Source organism: Chrysemys picta, chromosome 6, assembly GCF_011386835.1.
Source record: "Chrysemys picta bellii isolate R12L10 chromosome 6, ASM1138683v2, whole genome shotgun sequence".
NCBI lineage: Eukaryota > Metazoa > Chordata > Testudines > Emydidae > Chrysemys > Chrysemys picta.
This window is the reverse complement of record NC_088796.1, coordinates 47962278-47985796: the sequence shown is the minus strand read 5'-3', so window position 1 is coordinate 47985796 and position 23519 is coordinate 47962278. Positions and strand designations below refer to the sequence as shown.

The 23519-nt window shown below is 40.4% G+C and overlaps 1 protein-coding gene and 1 long non-coding RNA gene across 14 annotated transcripts in view; one reads left to right on the top strand and one right to left on the bottom strand.

Annotated features, from left to right (window-relative positions):
• ARHGEF28 (Rho guanine nucleotide exchange factor 28) overlaps positions 1–23519 on the top strand; it is a 186951-nt gene that overhangs the window by 134769 nt on the left and 28663 nt on the right. For all 13 annotated transcript variants that reach the window (XM_005288256.3, XM_005288255.5, XM_008167521.4 and 10 more), the window contains 16 exons: positions 281–407; positions 780–835; positions 2327–2378; positions 3866–4013; positions 4103–4224; positions 5209–5349; positions 7012–7262; positions 9967–10089; positions 10783–10900; positions 11780–12034; positions 13319–13395; positions 16152–16330; positions 17347–17435; positions 19568–19750; positions 22034–22162; positions 22944–23038. In XM_005288256.3, coding sequence (XP_005288313.2) covers positions 281–407; positions 780–835; positions 2327–2378; positions 3866–4013; positions 4103–4224; positions 5209–5349; positions 7012–7262; positions 9967–10089; positions 10783–10900; positions 11780–12034; positions 13319–13395; positions 16152–16330; positions 17347–17435; positions 19568–19750; positions 22034–22162; positions 22944–23038 — 2145 coding nt within the window. The remainder of the gene's footprint in view (positions 1–280; positions 408–779; positions 836–2326; positions 2379–3865; positions 4014–4102; positions 4225–5208; positions 5350–7011; positions 7263–9966; positions 10090–10782; positions 10901–11779; positions 12035–13318; positions 13396–16151; positions 16331–17346; positions 17436–19567; positions 19751–22033; positions 22163–22943; positions 23039–23519) is intronic.
• On the bottom strand, positions 3846–12927 carry LOC101950470 (uncharacterized). Its single transcript, XR_255354.4, has 3 exons — positions 12846–12927; positions 12470–12539; positions 3846–3943 (listed from the first exon to the last, which is right to left on the bottom strand). It is a non-coding gene; the product is annotated as an uncharacterized LOC101950470 (long non-coding RNA).

Genomic DNA, 23519 nt, shown 5'->3' with positions numbered 1-23519 from the left:
TAGATGATTTTTAACCTAGCAATGTCCCTTTGAATATCAAAAACCGAGTTGTAAAAACCAATTTTAAAACCTACCTTTAATTACAGGTGCATGTATTTGTATGTCAGATTAGGTTAATGCAGGCACACATCCCCACTGTCTCAGTTGTTACCAGAGAGAGGAGATAAATGTTTTAAAATCCATTTTCTCTTAAAAGAAAAATGTTTTAAAGTTATAATATTATGGTGATTATTTATCTATTTTAATCTCTCTTCTTTTGCCTGCTCTGTTGGATCTGAAGACAAAGAATAAGGATGCCAAAGACAAACTGAACAGACATCAGTTTATAACTGGGAACTTCTCAGGCAGTATCCCGTGTATGGCATGCGACAAAGCCCTCTTAGGGAAAGAGTCATTGCAGTGCTCTTGTAAGTAGCTACTGTCTTTTATGTAGCATTTATGTAACTTTTGAAAATCTGCTGCAGGATACTTGCTTAATATTCCATTTCAAGAGTGACACTATCTGGATTTGAAGATACATACTTCTCTACATAATCAACTAGGGTCCCCAGGTCTCAGGGAAAGGGAACAAAGGTGATGGCCACTTGCTTCACAAGAGACTTCTGCTAGTTGATTCCTGAAACAGCCCTGGAGAAAGCTAAGAGAAAAATTAAAGCCGTATTTGTGGCTATTCAGTATGTGGGTCTGAAGGAGGAAAAATGTTGAAGTCCCAGAATAAAGTGCACTACAATGTTTGACCCCTTTCAGTTTCAGGCTTTGAGATCTGTTTTTCCTTTCAGATTGCAATGCAATTGTGCATAAAAACTGTAAGGATTGTGCTCCTGCATGTACAAAGGTAACTTTCTATGCCTTACTGTTTTTATAATGTTATTGTGTATATTCTCTCTCTCTTATTTTTTAAATCAATCTCCATAGTTTCTTCTATGATGATTAGCATATGCTGTACTTATTCAGAGTGTTTGAACAGTACCTTGTCTTTGTAGGCTGCTTCATAATAGGTTCATGTTGATTGACTTACTTGTTATATGGAGACTTAAAAATAATTAGTTACTAAAACAAACAGGATGCCACAAAATGAAGCTGAGAAAGAAAACAGTGTAGAAATGATCCACCAAGTGTCTGTACACAAAGGGCTGAGAGAATGCCAAATAAACATCTAACACAACCAATAGCAATAAACAGTGTCCTTGAGCAAATACTTTATAAAAGGAGTGAAAACAGGTAGGGTCACTTCCTTTATATCTCTGGAGCGTTGCAGGATAAATTGGGATATGTAGTTCGATTTACATTTCTAAGGTGTACCTAAAAGGGCTGGCCTTGAGGAACCATTGATTTCCCCTGAGCTATATCATTTCAATGCTTCTGACAGTAGGTAATATCATCAAGTAGAGCTGAAGTATAGCAGAGCCCCCTGGAGTGTAATAACCAACATACCTCAGTAGGTAACCCCCAATTAAAATGAGGGCTACATTTTCAAAACCGTACAGTGAAGGGGGCTTCTGTTTTTTAGGGACTAACTAGTGATTTCACTGGAGTAAGCCACACCAATGCAAGTCACTTTTCAAACTGTTGCAGTGCATATAAACAAGGGATTTGCACCAGTGTGGCTATATCGGAGTAGCTATTGCAGTGCACAGATCTTCAGGGTAAACATGCCCAACATTGCACTTATAAAACATGCATTTTTTATTTTATTTTATTTTGTCTTTATCAATGACACTGAATAGCCTCTGGGCAAACTTACAAAAAGGATCTAAAACATAAATTATAATGCTAAATCAGCTGCCTCTAACAGGTACTATAACTACTAGGACTGATGGATATTTACCAGGAGGAGACAATATCCCCAACCAATCATCAAGAGGGTAAGAGAGGGAAAACTCCTTACTTGCTCTCCTCAAATGCAACACTTGTTTAAGCATATGAGCCGTGTACAATGTAGCAAAGGTTACAAATCCTGGCTCCGACAGACTGACTTAGAGTCAATTTCCTGCCTCAGGTCTCTTCAAATTCATTTAAAAAGTATAGCCCTACATGTGTAATTGGTTTCTTTAAGCCCTCACAAATCATATGCATGTTGCAAAAGAATAATTCCATAATAACATATTAATTTGAAAGAAAATAAATTGAATTAATTTTGTATGATAATGTGGCTGAAATTCATTATCCTTTCACTTTGGGTTGTTTGTCAGTAGCAGAAATACAGGATCATAATGCAGTTTGCTTGAGGGCTCTTCCAGATGATTATATGAAAGTAGATTACTGACTATTCATGGTGTAATCAGCTGTTATTTCATTTTAATAAGATGAAATTCTTCTTTACCAGAAATTCCAAGAGAGATATCATATTAAGACCAGACCACAAGCTGCCCTAACAAGTAAGTATTATAGTAAGCAAGCAAGCTAATAGGCATAAATCTATCATTTTAAAGTTTAGTGCATTGCCTGAATAATAAAATAATAGGACAAGTATTCTTCACAATTTTGTATGAGTGTGTGAGCATTTTTCCATGTGACTCCCATATCTACAGGAAAACAGGTGCATTTGTTAGTATCTAATATATATAAGGTAGGATTTTCGAAAGCACTCATAATTGGTCTAACTCTTCTCCTATTCACTTCACTGCATATTAAGCAGTGGGGGCTGTTGTTTGTCTGGCTGGAAAAGGTGTGTGCCCCTTTAAGGGCTAGAGAGTCAGAGAGTGACTTGCTGTGGCAGCTTCATATCCGGTTAGCATGGGGATGTTGACCCATTTCCCCCTCCCTTCCCTGCCCCAGGTGACTGGAAAGGAGGTGGGGACTATTTAGGTCCGTGCCAGTGCAGGAAAAGTCCTCTTTTACCTCGACCAGGCGGAGCAGCACTCACCCTTCCACCCCTGGATGTAGATAAATACAAGGTTTTGTCATGATCAGCTGTGGGCATTACACTAGTCACTCCTTTCTCTGGGGGCTGGGAAGGAATTTTCTCTTTCTCTGCTGGATTGGCCAAGGTCGGGTGGGGGGTTTTTCACTTTCCCCACAGTGATTTGGGGGCTTAGTTTGGGAATAAATAATTGGGGGGTTAGGCTGTGATGTCACAACTCCTTATGTATGCCTGGGGCAGACATCCAGTGCAGGTACTCTATAGGGAAGGGATACAGTGATCAGACAAAATGGATTGGTAAAGGATTTAAAGGAAGTATTCTTTAAAGGAGCAGAAATGGGGGCGGGGTTGGGGCTCCTACGACTGGTACAGCAGGGAGTCAATCCCCCACTCCTTTATATCCCCCACCACCATCTCATTTGGGGGACGTGGTCAGGTCCCAACAGGTTGGATGGGGATCAGGATGGGTGAAGGGGGAGGGCTGACAACAGCATCCGCCACACCAAGTATGTGTAAATGATTATGGAATTACCTGCACTGCACAATTTTATCTGCCGGTACTCCCAGACATAATTGTGGCCTAATTAAATCACATCCAATGTCTCCTGTCCTTCCTCCTGCATAGCTGGATGATGGAAGTTTTACCACTGTGAGAGCAGAGGTAAGCCAGTGTTGAGTGCTTTTGAAAATCCTCCCTGTCATGTACTCCAATGTGTGGCTCAACCATGTGTGAGTATAGGTATGGGTGTGATGCAAGTGTGTCCATGGCTTAAGCTTGTTCTCTAATTGACAGCATGGGCACCAAAGCCACTCAGCTTCACCTTGTGGCTTGTTTTTCCATCCCACTCAGAAAAGAGCACAGTGCTCTTGCACCATAAGAGAATACGCCCAGTGGCATGTATTAATCTATAAGAGAATTGTGTAGTATTTCATGCTGTAGTCATACAAGGCAATAACATATGAGGTTTTCTATAAGACTTACATATATATTTCACTTCACAGATTCATCATTTAGAGAGATTCCTCAGCCCTCAATGTTCTCAATGCATCCGTCTTCCTCAATGCCCGTTGGACTTTCTGCTGTAAGGAAAGAAGTCTCACAGCAACCTCACTCTTTATCCAAAAGTGTTCCGAGTGCCAGTTTTGAAAGGTAGGAGGCAGCTACCAGCACAGTATGCTAACTAGATTATTCAGCATTCCTAAGTGAGTTGCTACAATTAAATGCTTTTTTCATTGCAGAAGATCTATGCCATCGTCAGACCAAGACACTGATAGTAGCAGCTGGACATCCAGCTCACAGTCTGAAACGCTGCTACAATCTATAGGGACCCTTCCATCAATGGATTCTTTTGTAATGGAAGGTGAGAAGTAAACTGAGAAATCTACATGTTATAACCTATGCTGCAAAATGCAAAGTGGAATCATTAATTAGTATGTCTAAGAATACTACTTCCTACATCAAAAGAAAATGTGTGTGTAGTAACTTAATTATGATTCTGACCACCATTAAATGATGACATCAGATAAATGAGAATTAAAATTTGACCCATAATACCTTGCAAGTGGGTCTAAATTAGTGATGAACTCTTTGCTAATTGTGAGTGTTTTTTTTTTAATTTGTTGTCATTATTAAAAATTAACAGGTAAAAACTTTTGTCCTGGGCTCTCAACATCCTTGCCACTAATTAAAAAATATAATATAATATAAAAGAGATTACAAAACCGAACAGCCTCATATTTTGGCACTCAGATAGCCAGCCCTCTCCCGTCCTCACTCAGCACACACGTTACAAACAGTATCACCCATCACTCATGTTCCTCCCACAACACAAAAATCCCACCTCCCAACAGCCCTCCTCAACCCACCATTCATGTCTGGAAAGTCAATATACATGGGCTATTTCAGAATAGGGGTTGGGAGTGTGAATTCCAGAGTTGAAGGGCATTCACACAGAGAGAGAAAATCCGGCACAAGGAATCTCATGTTGGGTGTACATAAATTTGAGGCACCTCAAATCAGAGGGCACTTCTGAGGTGGTATTTCAAACAGTGGATCCAATCCTGAAAAAAATATTCCCTCTGATCCCCAAATCTCTGCTTGCCTCCACTTTGTTCTATTTACATTTTAACGTGTAAGATAATGATGCTGTCATCACTGGCAGGCTTTGTCTTTTCATTTTAATCTTTTCTCAGTACTGGTTAGAATCTTTAATTAAGGCTTACCTCAGTTCAGCAGTATACTCACTGCATGAATAAACATGCATGCACATGAGGATCTTCCCTTGCTGTGATACTGCCAACCTGTTTGTACAACCAGTGCTTACAAGGTTTTTATTTTGTCATAGATGATGTGGATGCCTCCCTGTGGACTGACCTCAGCACAGAGGCTCAGGAGTTTGAGGCAGAATCTTGGAGTCTTGTTGTGGATCCGGCATTTTGTAGCAAGCAAGAAAAGGATGTTATCAAAAGGCAGGATGTAATTTTTGGTCAGTGTTTCAGTTATTTTTAAAAAGTTGAAAATAACTTGGCACAGGCAATGAGGTGGGATACACACATCATATAACTGGAATAAAATGCTCAGTGCTTTGATTTTAATATGAATAATGAAGAATATTTAAAGACTATGTTGTCACAAATAATAATGTAACGTAAATGTAGAACTATCAGAATATTGAAGCCAATTGCCTAAAAATATTCATTTGGTTTTGAAAGTTAATTTCAATTTAACCATATTCTTGACCCATTCATGTCCACCTTTTGTGAACACTTGAGTATTGAAACTTTACTAGCATATATATTCCTGAAAAGTGAATTTTAAACTCAAATGTGGGAATAGTAATGAAAAACAAATTTTGAATTATATACTCAATTATAAAATTCACAATTTGCACTGTTTGATAGATATGTAAATCATCCAGTCAGGGAACAGAAATTCTACAATATGCCTTATGTAACTAACCAACACAACATGAAATACAAATAATTGTGATGAATTGTTTACGGATGAACTGCAGACCAAAGAATTATTTGCTAAAGAAAGTTACAAATAATTTTGAGTAAATAATACGTTTGAGAAGTTCACAACTTTTCCCTAACAGTTTGTGGGGGAAAAAGTGACATGAATTCCCTAAATTACTCATTGCAAATTATTTCCTCGGTTCTCTTGTTTACTTACCTTTTATTCTTCATAAGTCAAAATGAAGTTCCTAAAATGCTTAAATGTTCAGTATTAAATAAATCTTTAATAAAAAGTGATTTGAAAGAGAAAGCTAGTGTAGGTATCTGTAAGAATAAAATATCGAAGATCAATGTTCAGACTCATAGATAAACTGAAAATAATAATATTCTTTGCAGAAAATTGGTATTTAAAAAAAAAAACATTCTGGGGCCAGTTTGGAGATCCTTACTCAAGGTTTTATTAAGTTCTTACTGAAGTAATCTTCCAGGGACTTCAGACTCACTGAATTAGTGATGCCTGTGTATTAGTGTGCAAACAGAGCAAACTAATGTAAAGAATCTTGGTATTCGGTTAGATATGATTCCTAATGTTTACTACTAGGACTTAAAAGATTTAAGTTTAATGTAAGTTGTTAATATTGTAGAGGTTGGGAATTTCCATGTTTGAGTTGACACACTTTGCATTAGCGCAGTAAGTTCAGTAAGTTCTAACTATTTGATGTTAAAGTCAAACTATGGTGAATAATTTAACAAAGGCAAGACAAGAATTGGAGTTCGATATTTTTGACTGTGGCTTTGCTGACTTGGTCTCTGATGCTGTGTTGGTCAGCATAGTGCAGTAGAGGGAGCCAGAGGAGCTTTTTGCAGAGTAGCTGCATAGAGATCCTTCCTGTGTGAAAATGGTATTCTGCTCTCTGCATGCAAACACGTGCATTGTCCTCTTCGTTCTCTGCCTCCTTCAGACCCAAAATTTGTGCCATGGGGCAGAAATGGTAAAAGAGGAACTGTGCTGGTTGGAGAGCACATGTAACCATAGCCGGGGCTGTTTTATTAGTTTTAATGCTTATAATGGAAGAAATCGTATTTATGTCCATATATTTGAATGTAAAACTATGTGATGCATGTCAAATAATGTGAGGGAAAATGTCTGGTTGGATTATTACACTGCACCGTCTTCCTTTAAACTACAGAGCTGATGCAAACAGAAGTGCATCACATCCACACCCTCTTCATTATGTCTGAAATATTCAGGAAAGGAATGAAAGAAGAATTGCAACTAGATCACAGCACTGTAGACAAAATATTTCCCTGCTTAGATGAATTGCTAGAGATTCACAGGCAATTCTTCTGCACTATGAAGGAGAGAAGACAGGAATCGTGTGAGGGGGGAAATGAGAGAAATTTTGTAATCAACAGAATTGGAGACATCCTTGTGGAGCAGGTAAAGAGATCAGCAAAATTAAATCTTCACATATTCAAGGCCAAAAAAAGATATTTGTTGAATTCAAAATTTTTGTGGGGAAGGGAGATAACTAGATCTCTTAGGATTGGCTAATAGGATGCAAAGATTTTCATCTCTTGGTTATTGCTTCAAATTCTTGTAGTGTGAGAAAATTATTGATGATGTGGTGGAAAAAAACACGGATGACAGTTTTCATAATCTATTTGAGTATTGATGGTCTGAGTCAAGTTCATAATGGACAGTTGCTCCCATCACTTAATCTACCACCAAAACTGACACTAGCTGACACAGTTGTTAGAGAGGCAAAGGATTGAAAGAATGAATTATCCTCTCATCTCTTGAAGAGGGTCTTCCAGAACAGTGTTGATATATGTTGGCCAGGGTATATGGGGCAGCTTGTGCTACTGCTGCATGTGTTGACCTGTACTTGAAAGTGGGTGAAGTAATATCTTTTATTAGACCAAGTTCTATTGGTGAGACAAGCTTACACAGAGTTCTTCAAGTCTGGGAAATGTACTCAGTGTCACATCTAAATACAAGGTGGAATACATTGTTTAGCATAATGCATATTTTAAAGGATCATTCAAGGTGAAGTGACTCGTTAGCACCTCTCCAGTCATAACGGGGAAAGGGGAAAAAAAGCTGGCGGGGAGTGGCGGGGGGTGGGGGGGGAGATAAATGGATTGTAGATTGGATTTTTGGCTCATTACAACAGTGTTTTTATTCAATCCGTGATTTTTAGTATCTAGCAAAGTATCTAACAATCTACCAACCTCTTCATGGACCATCTTGAAGAATTTCTGGACAAATGCACCACAGAACCAATGATATACCTGAGGTACATCAATGATATTTCCATCCTCTGGCTAGATGACCTTCATAGATTTCCACTGCAACTTCAATCACTACCACCCTTCCATTAAACTCTCTCTAGAACACTCCCCAATTAGCATCAAGTTCCTGGATATCATAATCTGCTTCAACAATAGAACACCACAGATAGCTATATACAAGAAACCCACAGATCACCACACCTGTCTTCACAGATCCAGTAACCACCCTAAACACACCAAGAAATCCTGTTATCTACAGACTGGCACTCAGATCATAGAATATGGTCTGAGGAGAAAGTCTGGGGTATATACCTTAACACATTTAAAAGCACCTTCACCAAACAAGGACAATCCACCAGAGAAGTAAGTAGCATCATGGAATGGGCCACCCAAATACCCTGAGAGAACCTGCTTCAGTATGAAATAAAACCCCCATCGACCTCACATCTCTAGTTGTCACCTAGCTCCCCACACTGGAACCCATATGACAAGGTGCTGGAACAGTTTGTATAGCGTGGGTGCTGAGAGCCATTGAACCAAACTATAAACCCTGTAGATGATGGAAACAGCTTTAAGCCAGGTGCAGCACCCCGACTTCCAGCCCCTATGCCATATGGGTTATCTTCAAACAGTTATGATCCATACTTGGTGGGGACATTCTGAAAGAAACTTTTTCTCTACCTCCTCTTCTGGCCTTCAAACAACCCTGCCAAGCATGTCATTAGAAGCAAGCTCCCCACAGACCAGGACTCAAAGTAGCACCTGACCTAAGCCAGAATAACAGATGCAAAACCTGCAGACATATCTCCAATGCGCTACAAAGGATCAATACACTGTCCAAGATTCATGGGTCCTATCACAACGTGTGGTGTACCTCATCGGTGCACTAAATGCTCCAATAACAACTATGTGGGTGAAACCAGATAATCACTGCACTCTCAAGTGAACTCACACAGAAAAATGATAAAAGCCAAAAACACTATATCACCTGTGGGTGAACATTTTCACAAAATGATCACTCTATGGCTGATCTGTCCTCATCCTCAGAGGAAACCTGCAAAAAATGAACCTGGGAGCTTAAATTCATAATTCTGCTAGATACCAAAAATCATGGACTGAATAGAGACACTGGATTTATGGCTTATTACAACTATCCATAACACACTTAACCCTACCCATCCCCAGCTTTCTCCCCGCTGGAAAGATGTTAATGGGCCACTTCACCTTGAATGGTCCCTTGAAATATGTGCTAACTACTTATGCTAAACAGTCTGTTCCATCTTTTATTTAGCTGTGATGCTCTGTGTACATTTCCCAGACCTAAAGAAGAGCTCTGTGTAAGCTTGAAAGCTTGTATCTCTCACCAACAGAAGCTGGTACAATAGAAGATAGTACATCACCCACCTTGTCTCTCCAATATCTTGGGACCAACATGACTACCACAACACTGCACACTGTACTTGAAAGTGACAGCACAAATAATGGTTAAAACAAGTAGACTTCTAAAATTCTCTGTTTTATTAAACTAAGGTAATATTAATGGCAGATCTAAGGAGATTTGTTTGAGGTTTAAAATTAAATATATGAGACCACATCCAATTCACCTTACTTGTGTGCGTAGTTGTTTTTACAGTCAATCTGCTATATATATTCCAGCCTCTATTGGCCTGATTCTACATTCCTTATGGAGATTACAACTCCCATTGATTTATAGGATGCAGTGTCAGGATCCTGTATGTGGTTTATTTCCATTAACATCAATAGAAGTTACAATCAATAGTATGCAAAAATCCTTAAACATACTCTACAGTTAGGTTTATTGTTGAGTACAACTTTATTATTTTCATCAGTTTTCAGAGGAAAATGCCAATAAAATCAAGAAAATATATGGAGAATTTTGTAGTCATCAAAAAGAAGCTGTTAATCTCTTTAAAGAGCTGCAACAAAACAAGAAGTTCCAGAATTTTATTAAAGTAAGTGCTTACAAAAATATGACTGTTGTTAACAAAGTGGCCAGAAAACATGTTCATAATTTGTAGTTCTGATTTAAACAACGCAGGGCCTGATTTTAGGAAGTAACCTCCCATTTTATTCATGCAATCTTGTGGGCACAAATAATTGTAGGTGCAAAGTGGGAAATTGGATTGAGTTCCCTTTCAGAATCAGGTCCATGGTATTTAATAGATCTATTGCAATAGCTTATTAAAAAACAGAGAATCCTGCTCAATCAGAGAGCTGGTAAATTCCATTTTTGTTTAGATTAGAACATCAGTCTGTAATACACACACATTCCAGTTATGAGCCACCTCATCAATTATAAATTATATCATTCAGACATCCAGCTAAACTACCTCTGACTGTATAGGCAAGATCTCCACACTAAACAAAGGATTATATATCAAATGAGGCACAGATAATGAATGTAAAGCTTGGTTTTGTATATAATTTGCACTTTCTCAGCATTAATTGGAACTGTAGATATAGACTCAATAATTGTCAGATATCATCTTGATACTCCCATTTCACACTGGATAGTGCAGATAATTTAACATTTTTTTCAGTTTCAATTTATTTAGCACATGTAGATCTAATGCCTTTTGCTAGTAAATTAATATTTTAGTGTAACTTTCCTACTTACAATAAAATATGCATAATTATTTTTAAAGCTGCGAAATAGCAATCTTTTGGCTCGACGTCGAGGAATCCCAGAATGCATTCTACTTGTCACTCAGCGCATCACAAAATACCCAGTTCTGGTAGAAAGGATACTACAGTACTCAAAAGGTGAGTAATAGATTCAATTTTGCCTCATATCAGAGACAAATCTGGAACCTTAATACATCTCTTGCATAATGTATGCAACATAGTCCCACAGCGTGAAATTTGCAATTGTGCTGAGAGCCTGTGTGCACCACTTAAGCTGTCTACACAGGGTAAATGTCACCCAAACAGTATGTCTGGCATATATATTTGTTAAGAATGGGCAGACTTTAAAAGTTTCAGAGGTCAGGTTCAGATAAGCCTCAAAATTCAGAGGAATCTAATTGTTTTAGCAGAAGATCTTGAATGTCAGATATGGAACTTTTTTGGGACTAAGCCTGGAAAACTATTTAAATGAATCCAAGAAAGTGTCTCATAAATAGTGCTGGGCCATAAAATATTACAAAATGTTTTTTCATTAATAGTCATACAAAGTTGCTTCTATTCTTTCTGTGCCGCCTTTGAATATTCTAGTGACCAATAAACTGACAGGCATATTTGCAAAAATGGAGAATATGCAACGATTCATTCTGTAAACCAGATTCTATGTTATTTTCATCCAGTCAGGAGACACAACATGCCATGTGATCTATGTGTATAATCTAAATTTTGAATACTGCAAGTGAATTGCTTATAAAGAAACAACAGTATATGAATTATTTGCGGAAACTATTGAATAAATCTGAGATAATTACAAACTGCTCAGGGACATATATCAAATACAAAAAAGACAATATTTTTCTAATAAATTACTTATCAGAAATTAATTTCCCAGGTCTGTTTACAACATATCAGTTGATTTAAGTCTCAAACTGTGTTAGGCAGATCATATAAAATCAGGAAAAATGTCATCTCTTGAATAGGGTGAATACTGTAATGTTGTCTGTTCTTTGTTTTATACAGAAGGAACAGAAGAGCATAAAGACTTATGCAAAGCCCATTGCCTGATTAAGGACATGATTGCAGCAGTAGACTTGAAAGTCAATGAATATGAGAAAAGGCAAAAATTGCTGGAGATTCTCAATAAGATTGAAAACAAAACTTATACCAAACTGAAAAATGGCCATGTTTTCAGGAAGCAGGACTTGAAAAAGAAAGAGAGGACACTTTTGCATGAAGGTTTGGTGTATTGGAAAACTGCTACTGGACGTTTCAAAGGTACCACATCTTTGCAAAGAAATTCCATAGCCTTTTATTTGCAAATAATATATAAAGATTAACATTTGGGTTAAAAAGATAAAATAAATTGTAACAATAGTTCACAAATGTGAGTTCGTGAGGTAGTGGAATTTAAGGTACCATAAAGGAACAAGAAATGCTGCCAATCGCTGACATGATAATTCCAGAACGTGTTGTGGTTTGTATGTGATGCACAGTACACCTAGGCATGGAGCCAAATTCAGACATGATATAACCAATCACACAAGATCCTTGCACTCTGCTGCTATTTGCATTTCTTGCTGCAAACCTACCCCTCTGCACCCATAGCATGCAGTTTACACGCACACTGTCTCGTGTCATACTGACATGTACATTTACACCACCCAGTACTTCACATTTGATTTTGGCCTCTGGTGTCAAAATCACACTCACCTGCACTTGCAACACCTTCGTTTGAGAAGAAAACTCGGGAGCAAATTCAACTGGAGCCACATATGTACATCTAAGAGCAGAATTTGGTCTTCAGTGTTTAATCATACATACTTTTCTTTTTTGCTGTCATTAACATCCCATTAAAAGCCATCTATTCATGGTTTAGCTTATAAATTAGAAAAAAATGCACAAATGCTTTTACCCATATTTCCTTGTGCTGTGATTATATCAAGCCTCATTAGCATCAGTAACAAGAAAATAAATTAGAATGGGTCTGTCCTTGGATGCAATTTCTCTAAAGAACACCTAGTCACTTCAGGAAGAAGTGCTGGCAATTTGGTGAGTGTCCCGTTTTTCCATCCAAGTTAGTACTTACTGATCAAGTGATCCAGCATTCTGTTGCAGGAAGGTGGCAACTAAAAGTGCTGTCGTTCACACAAGCTGTAAAACGGTAGCCTGAAATTGCTTTTGGCAGATTGTGATGAGATGCAGATATTTCATACTCAGTTTACTGTAAGTATCAGAGGGGTAGCTGTGTTAGTCTGGATCTGTAAAAAGCAACAGAGGGTCCTGTGGCACCTTTAAGACTAACAGATGTATTGGAGCATAAGCTTTCGTGGGTGAATGTGTGTGACGAAGTGGGCATTGCATGCGTCTGACGAAGTGGGCATTCACCCACGAAAGCTTATGCTCCAATACATCTGTTAGTCTTAAAGGTGCCACAGGATCCTCTGTTGCAGTTTACTGTAAAAATTCTTAACTTTTTTCATTGATCAAGATTTGTCTTCAGGTTAAAAGGAGAAATTGATTGTGATATCTTTCATTAAAACCACTTTCTTTTTTTTAAAGACAGTTTAGCCCTGCTTCTAACTGATGTGCTGCTGTTTTTACAAGAAAAAGACCAAAAATATATATTTGCAGCTGTTGTAAGTATATAAACAGCATTTTTAATATGTATTTTAAATATTTTATTTGCACGTTTCTTAAAAGTTAGATGCTCTTCTAGGTTTTGTTATCCAATTATACTGATTGTAACATTGATTTTTTTTTCTGGTGCTGGGAATCTTGTCTGAGCAAAAATGTATTTGTATATGGAAAACTAAGATTATTTCCAAAGTTAAAGTATATGTTATTCTTCGAGTGCTTGCTTATGTCCATTCCATAGTAGGTGTGTGTGCTCGCCATATGCACCAGTGCCGGAAGTTTTTCCCTCAGCAGTATCCGTAGGGGAATGGCTCTGGTGCCCTCTGGAGTGGTGCCCACATGGTGCAGTATAAGGGGCGCCACGAGCTCCCCCCACCCTCAGTTCCTTCTTGTCGCCAGTGACTGTGAACGGAACGTTCGCCGCTCTTACTAGCGTTGCTTAGGCGTCGTTCGTACGAACTAGAGTTCTTGTAAAGTTAGTGTACATAGTTAGTAATTGAGTTAGTTAGCCCTTAGCAGTCGTTAGAGTTTTGTTAGTCCTGTCGGGGACTTAGGCAGGGGACGGAGCATGCCCTGGTCCCCAGGCTTTAAGCCCTGCAATCACTGCTAATGGCCCCCGTCCATGAGCAATCCGCATAGTAGCTGTCTCAGGTGCCTTGGTGAAGGGCACATAAGTGATAAGTGTCGAATCTGCAAGTCCTTTAAACCTAGGACCAAGAAAGAGCGTGAGATCAGACTCAAAGTGCTCCTGATGGAGTCGGCACTCACTCCGACCCCAAAACAAAGGTCCAACTCAGCACCCAACACCAGGGCATCGGTGCGTAGTGCCCCGCCAGCACCATTGACAAGCAGCACTGATCCCCATCCACAGCTCCAGCCAAGAAGTCAAAGAAGGCCGGTGGGGGGCGGTCTCCTACTCCCTGCAAGGGGAAGGACAGGGCTGGGGGTGAGCTAAGACCCACGCCAGGTCGCTCATCTCCCCCATCGGGAAGTAGGGCCTCAGCTCACGTCGAGCGATGCAGCCCACCCCGTTCCTTGCCTGCAGGCCTGGATTAACTTTTTGTGGGTCCGGTGCCAAACATATTTGTGGGCCCCCATGGGGCAAGGTGCAGGGGGCGGGATGGTCAGTCTCCATAGTGAAGGGAGGGCTGGGGGCAATGAGGCACAGCGCGGCAGGAGCAGCCCTGCTCCACACAGCCCAGCAGGAGGGCACTGTTTACAAACCTGCAACTGCCAGTCGCACACTGGCCTGCCCAGCCCTGTGCTGCCAGCATGCCCCTTCCCCTTGAGGGCAGGCCTGCACCATACCACTCCCCTGCCCAGTGCCCCACCCTTATGCCCAGCGACCCCTCGCCCAGAGACCTTCACCACAGATCTTTATGCCCAGCCCCCACCCCTCCCAGAGACCTCCCCTGCTGACCTCCTACCACAACTGCATAGCATCCTGCACACCACACCGCTCACCCAGCACTCCCCGCCCATACACCTCCCCACTGCTCACCACCTTCCTCACAGTCCCACCAGCACAGCTGCACAGCACCCCATATTCCGGAGGGGATTCTGCACCAATTAAAAATTCTGCGCACAATATTTTAAAATTCTGCAAATGTTGTTTGTCAATAAATAAATGTGGAGGCTCCAACATGGCAATAGGGAGCACAGGCCACTGGTTGCATGGAGGTGGGAGATTACTCTGCAGCCTCCCCACACCCTACCCCAGGACAGGGACTCAGCAGTGAGGCTGTACCCGACCCTGACACAGTGCAAGGGTCAGGCCTGTCCCAGAAACACCCGGGGGCCACCGTATCCATTTCATGACCTACCCTCCTTCCCCACTGTTGGAGTTTCATGCAAGAAAGAACTGAGGGGGAGGGGAGCTGGCGGTGCCCCTTGTGCCGCGCCATGTGGGTGCCACTCCAGAGGGCGCCAGAGCCACACCCCTACAGATACTGCTGAGGGGGAACCTTCTGGCACCAGTGCATGTGGCGAGCACACACACCTAATATGGAATGGACATGAGCAACACATCTTGAAGAACACCAGTTATGGAAAAGGTAACTGTCTTTTTTAAGAAGAGGGAGTTGAGCAGAAAAGAGAGGGGAGAAATTATTTTTAAGTTGTGTCTCACCTGATTATGAAGGTCCATAATAGAGCAGGTTCTTGTAGTTTTTTATAAAAGTAAATTTAAAATCTGTAAAGCAAAACTGAAGATTTATTTTAATTGCAACGATAGTAATAAATACATTATATGTCAAATATATAAAATGTCTGTGGGTAAATTTTTCAAAAGCATCTACATGAATTTGGAGCCTAAATCTCATAGAAAATCAATGGGATTTAGGCTTCTAAATCACTTGGATGGTTTTGAAAATTTTACCCTTGAGGAACTCTACACAAGCCTATGCAATTAGACATCAGGGAAAAAGACAAACATTATTACTAACACAAGTAGTCTATATGATACTACAGAGTCACATTTTTTAACATATAAACACCAGTTTTAGCCCAATAATTTATCCCAAGGACAGTGTAAAATAAATCATAATTTGACTATTGAAAGGAATACTTGATAGAATATTTGTTTGCCTGATCATTCAAAACTTGAGTCCACCAGCTGATCTTTGGCAAAATCCACTTAGTGTGACCATAAAAGTCAAGACTAAGATTAATTTGCAAAAGTAACAATTGTGCTTTTAAAAATGCTTATCTTTTGTAATAGGATAATTTTTCTTCTGCATGTGTTGATTATTTTCTATAGGACCAGAAGCCTTCGGTTATATCCCTTCAGAAGCTGATAGTAAGAGAGGTAGCCAATGAAGAAAGAGGGATGTTTCTGATTAGTGCTTCATCTGCAGGGCCTGAGATGTATGAGATTCATACAAATTCTAAAGAAGAACGCAATAACTGGATGAGGCAGATTCAAGATGCAGTGGAAAGGTATAGGAAGGTGTCTGTATTTCTTTTTACCATGCGAAGAAGGCGCATGTCTTATGGCAGGAATTGTATATCACTAGAGCTGTGCCAAGCCCGTCAGTTCAGGCTTGCATGGGGCTCAGCAAGCCATTTTGCTTGTTGGTTTTGTTTCACGTGGATTTTCACCCCACAGCCAAATTCAGCAATGGCATAAGTGGACTCAGGTTCATTTGACATCAGTATCTGGCTCCCAATACTCTATGTTAGTTCATTGCCAAATACTCACTGGAGTCACCCGTATGTTTCTGTGGTGAAATGGATTTTTTTCTTTGAGTAAACCCCAAAACCTCAGAGTGAAACTTGGCCAAACAGCTGAGTTTTTCAGAGTTTCCGTCAGAAGCTGTATACCCTTCCCCTATGAGACCTCATGTGCAAGCCAGCTCAGGTTCCCTTTCCCTAGTCTTTGGTATTCAAGATATTCTGGGGTGCTGTAGACCTCTAGACCATCTCATGTCCTTGGGAAATCTCCCTCATATCTTCTTGGGATGGCCAGCTGGCCTGCTGCCTCAGGTTTAGTTGACAAGATAAATCTGTTCCTCATAATCCCCCAAAATATCTTCACAGTACCACAGCTATGAGGGGGCCATCCATTCATTCTTAAAGACATTGGAGGGAAGGGTCAAGGCATACTATTAGCCCACAGAAGTAGGTATGGTCTCAATCTTTGCCCAATTTGCAAATCTCAGTGAACTAAGGTTGGACTGAGTATTTGCCAGGTTTGAAGATCTGTTATGAAATATTTGCACAGCTGTAGTGTTCCTTTTTTTTTTTTTTGGCAGTCCTACTATGGTGAAGAGAAACACAGAGCTTAGTTTTGAACTACTTAATATTTTAAAAGAAGCTGCAGAAGCGTCTGCTTCTCTGTTAGAGCAGAAGTTGCTAACGTTGTATTTTATTTTTTACGTCTGAAAAATTTCTGTATGTGTGTGATATATACAGATTTTACTTTATCTGCCTTTGTTTGCATTTCAACATTAAAGTTGCCCGGAGGAAGAAGGAAAAATTAGCGAATCTGATGAGGATAGACGGATAGCTGAGGCCAAAGCAGCCAAGATTCAAAAATGTCAAGGTACAGTGCCTCTCACACTACGCTTAAAATCCCAGTGCCAGAGAGTTAGGAGTGTAAAGAATAATCTGGATTACTGACTAATAAAGGGATGTACAACAGGTGCTCAGACACCATAGTGATGACTTCTGGATGGTTGGATTGATAAGCTTCAGAAGTGGTAAAGCAAGGGAGTGCTTTGACATGTGTGACTTGAGCCTAGACACATTTATTTCTTTGATATTTCATTGTATCCACCTGTTTTATATTTTTACCCTACTGCAATCAATACAAGAAAAAGTATTGAAAAAGCCAAAGAAATTGATGTTTTCAAATAGGCATTGAACAGGTATAGTTCTTTATTTGCCGAAATAGCCTAAATGTTCAGTAGTTACATGGATTTGTATTTCTTTATAACAACTCATCTGTCACTACTTCATTGTATATTATCTGAACTTGCAGCATTTAGGCCTAAGCTTTGCACTTTTGACACAATGAGATACAAATTGCACATCTTTCCTGCTGCTCCCAGGGATGATTGACTCCAGGGGAGAGCAAGTGGTAGAGTTGCTAGCATTTGAGTATTACATTCCAGGAGTGTAATCCAGACCTGTGAGGGGTTGTCACTGCCTGCCCTGCAACTTTGGGTGCCTCACAATGTTTTGCTGCTGTAGCTCCAAACCTGGGCTGCTCACAGACAGCCAAACAGCATGCAAGTCACACCAAGTGCCTATGTGTAGCTGCAGCCTGCCAGCTTCACACCAGCCACATTCTGGCTTCCAGCAGCCTTGGTAACCACTTGCAGGGTCACCCCAACACACTCCCAGTCCCAAACTTTCCCCAAATATGTGTGTTTTGCACTGTGCAGCGCTCTCCTGGACAGTTCCAATATTATAGGCCTGTTGCTCCTGGAAGGTGTCAGTGTTACAACAGTTTTCTATTTTAACTGCAGTTACCAAACAATTCAGTTTACACACTACACTGGATTAGTTTTGATTAAAATATAAAACAAGTTTAACTACAAAGAGAGAGATTTTAAGTGAATACAAGTACAAAGTATTAAAGTCAGAAATGGTTACAAGAGAAATAAAGATAAAATGCTTTCTAGTAACTAAAACTTAAACTAGACTTGATTCAAGGTAAAATTCTTACCACAGGTTCCCAGCAATATTGCTGATCAAATTTTCATGTCAGGATGTCTCACGAAATCCAAACGCTGGTTCCTTTCTCTTCTTGGGAGAAAGAGAGAGAGAGAGAAAGTCTGGGGTGTTTTTTGCCCCTCACTTTTATAGTCCAGGCAGCCTTTGAAATGCATTTTCCTGAGGGTTATCCCTGGATAAAGTTCCTTCCTGCTGTGAGGATTGAGACAAGAGTCTCCTGGTGAAAGAGGTTCCATGTTGTTGTTTGTTAAAATGTAGATTGATCTATTCCTGCTCCCTCCCTCCCCCACTTTGCTGCCAAAGAATGGCCACTTGATGTGTGATTGCCAATCAGATTTGATGACACCTGGCTAGAGGTGCCAGCTTGTATTTTGTCTTTGAAAAACAGGTTTCTCCCCTCCTCCCCCCGATTTGTCTGGTGGACAAATTTCACCATGATATTATTAACCTGCAAGTTATTGATACCTCACAAAGCATATTTTGTTCAAAGATTACAATCGCATATATGATATGAATACTCGGGTGCTTATGAATACTTTGGTCATAATGGGGAGGACAACTTTAGATCTCCACTGGGACCTTCATGGTGGAGGCTAATTAGATATGCACTGAATCCTCACTTCCTCTAGCTGCCTTAGCCAGGCCTCCTTCATGGAATTGCCCACTTTTGGGGCTGCATCAAATGGCTGAGGGGCCCACAATGTAGTCATCAGAATTCCTTACCAGTCAGACTTTCTGCCGCTGTGGGGACTTTGTCAGGATCTGGGTCAGCTTTTATCAGTGCAGACCACGGATGGAATGAATCTTGTCCCTTTCAGTTTACAAAAGGTATCATGCAAGCTGAGTCACTCCTTGGCTTTGTTTGTAGGTATGTAGTAGCTTTGAATTAGCAATGATAATGTGGCAGATGGATAAGAGGAGGAGTGGGGAGCGTACTTTACCTTCAGAACAGAATGGTGTTATTGCTAACATAATATGTCCAAATTTGGTGAATAGAATCTCTGAGTAACCAGGACCAGCAGATCTGCAGTTATTTGGAAGATAAGCTGCATATCTATGCAGAGCTTGGAGATATGAGTGGATTTGAGGATGTCCATGTGGAACCACATCTCCTTATCAAACCTGACTCTGGAGAAATGCCACAGGCTTCCTCATTGTTGGCAGCAGCACTCAGGGAAGGTGAGATTGTCTAGAAGGAAATGAAGCAGCAACTATGTAGATCACAGATGCCGGCTTCCAACTTTCCCTGGGTGTGCTCAACCCCTGCTCAGCCCCAGGCCCTGCTCCCACTCCACCCCTTCCCCCAAGGCCCGCCCCACCTCTTCCCACCCCCGCTATGCCCCTGCCCAGCTCCGCCCCCTTCCCCGAGTGTGCCCTGTCCCCACTCCTCCTCCTCCCTCCCAGCACCTCCTGCACACCACGGATGGGTGGGAGGTGCTGGGGGGGGGCAGCTTGGCTGCGGCTGGGTGCTAAGCACCCACTAATTTTTTTTCCGTCGTGCTGCAGCCCTGGAGCATCTCCGGAGTCAGCTCCTATGGTGTAGATAGGCCCCGAGGGAGGTATTTGAAGTAAATAATCCATTGATATCCACTTAGTTTGCAGCCATATTGCTTTATGGTATGGTTTAGCAAGGTCTCAAAAGCTCAGCAGATTTGAGCTATGTGAATAGCTGGATAAGAGACCTCCAAGAAACGTCTACCCTAGTGCTGTGGGAGGTGGTGCTCTGGGTTGCATGTTTTATGGAGTCATAGAAATGTAGGGCTGGAAAAGGGACCATGTAAACCTAGACCACTCCTGACAGGTTCAACCTGTTCATAAAAACCTTCAATGCTGAGGATTCTACAATCTCCCTTGGAAGCCTATTCCTGAACTTAACTACCCTTATAGTTAGAAAGCTTTATATCTAACCTCCCTTGCTGCAGATTAAGCCCATTGCTACTTGTGCTACCTTCAGTGGACATGGAGAACAGTCGATCACTGTCCCCTTTATAACAGCCCTTGACATATTTGAAAACTGTTATTAGCTCCGCCCTCAGTCTGCTTTTTTCAAGACTAAACATGCCCAATTTTTAACCTTTTCTGATAGGTCAGATTTTCTAACCCTTTTACATTTTTGTTGCTCTCTTCTGGGCTCTCTACAGTTTGTCCACATCTTTCTTAAAATGTGGAACCCAAAGCTGGACACAGTACCCAGCTGAGGCCTCACCAATGCAAAGAAGATTGGGACAGTTACCTCCTGTGTCTTGCATACGACACTCCAGTCAATGCACCACAGAACGATATTAGCTTTTTTCACAACTTCATCACGTTGGTTCATATTCAATTTATGATCCGCTATAAATCCCAGATCTTTTTCAGTAGTACTACTGCCTAGCCAATTAGTCTCCATTTTGTAGTTGTACATTTGATTTTTCCTTCCCAAGCATAGTACTCTTCACTTTTCTCTAGTGAATTTCCTCTTGTTGATTTCAGACCAATTCTCCGGTTTCTCCAGGTCATTTTAAATTCTAATCCCATCTTTCAAAGTGCTGGCAACCTCTCCTATCTTAGCGTTCTCCACAGATTTTATAAATAAACGGTCCACTCTGTTATCCAACTCATCAATGAAAATGTTGAATAGTACCAGACCCAGAACAGACCTCTGCAGGACCCCACTAGATACGTTCTCCCAGTTTGACAGTGAACAATTGATCACTACTCTTTGAGTATGGTTTTTCAACCAGTTGTGCCCCTGTCTTATAGTAATTTCATTTAGATCACATTTTCATAGTTTGCTTATGAGAATTTCATGTGGGGCTGTGTCAAAAGCCTTACTGAACTCAAGATGTAGCACATCTACTGCTTCCCCCCCCCAACCCTGTCAAAGAAGGAAACTCTGACTGATGATTGGTGAAATCTATAGGAAAAAACTTGTCCATGTTTTGGAGGTGTTCATGATGGAAGAATATTTTCTTCTAATATTATTTCAAACAAGTCATATTTGAATTAAATGTACTGTCTGAGTATAATGTTATCATTCTGTCTACTGAGAAATACATAGATTTACAATGAAAAGCCCCAAATTTGAAGTAAGTTAATCAGTTGCCAAGAAGGTATTACTTAGATGCTGGAAAGATGTATCTCCATTTTCATAGTGGAACCTGACCTCTCTGAGGGTGCATCTTACGAGATAATTATCTCTTGCTTATAGAATAAAAACAATAATGTACATGGGAACCCTGTGTAAGTCACTTACAATTAAGTATAATAGAGCATACACACATCCTCCTTTTTCTGCCCATTTTTAATTTTGATTTTCCTTCCCATCTCTGTTGCTCTTGACGGTGCCTTAAACATCTGGGTTTTGAGTTTAATGTTACAGCAGTTCCCAAGGGGATCACTTTCCAGTACAAAAATACTGTAATTATTTATGTAGAATGCAGCTGTTTCATTGGTTTCCGTAACACATATTTTCCTCTCCAGCTGAAAGCCTCCATGTTGCTGTAACATCATCACAAGCAAATGACACAAACAAGTCATCAGAGGAGAGTACTGGAGAACCAAGCTTGACACACACACTTAGTGCAAATGAAATATTTGAATCTCCTACTCGTAAGTAAAACATGACACTTTTACTTGCCCAGATAACAGTACTAATTGTCTCAGGATGTTTCCCAGCCTTCTGCAATCCATAACAGTCTAGGGTCAATAAAGAACAATATAGTAGTAATAAAAAAGTACCACAGAGCAGATCCTCAGCTGCTGTACATTGGCATAGCTTCATTGAAGTCAGTGGATAATTTATACCAGGTGAGGACCTGCCTTGATGTGTACCTTCCTCCAGTCCACATTAATATTTCATATATGTATAAAATGCACTATCTTGTCTTTACTGTTGAACTCCATAGCAAGCATATATTGCCTTTTAAATAATTTCTGCTGACTTTCATGAGAGGCCCTATAAATCAGACGAGGTACAGAGCTTGACATTCCAATCATAAGAGCTATTATACAGTGTAGATTTCTTAACCAGTTGAAAATTCTGGTACTAAACGCTGTAAAACTACTGATACAGTGAAGTTCCAGCTATATTTATTTCATAACATGTTGTTGGGTTTTTTTTTTTTTTTTTTTTTTACAAGTGGGGCATTTCTTATTTTTTGAGATAGAAAAGGAAGAAATGCCACCTTCTCTCTCACAGTTGTATTTCCCATCAGCATCTATGTATGGGTTGGGGACAATTTATGTAAATCTGTAGTTTCAGCATACTGTAAGTTTAACACATGGTGTGCTGTTTGTTTCTCTATTCAGAAAAGGAGTGTACTGTGTAATGTTTAGCATTTTTCTTATTTTTCTGCCTATCCCACACCTTTTGTTGGGTTTTCATCACTAGTTACAGAAATAAAAGGAGATGAAGAGTCTTGTGACTTCAGTCCCAGGATTTGTCATGCCGTGAATGAAGTGGCAGGCTCTCTGATGGGGGATAAGGTACTGTAAATGATCTATCTTCCTGTGTGTTTGTATAGCACCCACCCCAATGGGCTCTGCAATCCAGACTAGAGGTTCCTGCAGTGCAGATAAATAAAGAATAATAACGTGGTATTTAAGAACTGTATCTGTGCCCACAGCACTGGATGAGTGCATTTTATTAAGCCCAAATAAATAAATGAAATGAAATGAAGTTCACTGGAGCTAACTGTGGCAGCCTTACAAGCCTGTGGGCTTAGAGCAGCAGCTGCAGGGCCACTCTGTGCCAGTTGTGCAGTGTTAAGGTTCCTGGATCCATCCTGACCTGCTACTTAACACCAACCTATGTTGGGCAGATAATGGGACTCCCTCCACTCCCCTCTCTGACACAGGGTAGTGAAAGCCCCTGCTTGGCATAGATCTCGGATGGCACAAACAGGACTTGTGCTGGCTGTCCTTACCAGGGTGACTTTCACCTCACTCCCAACTCCCATGTAAAACA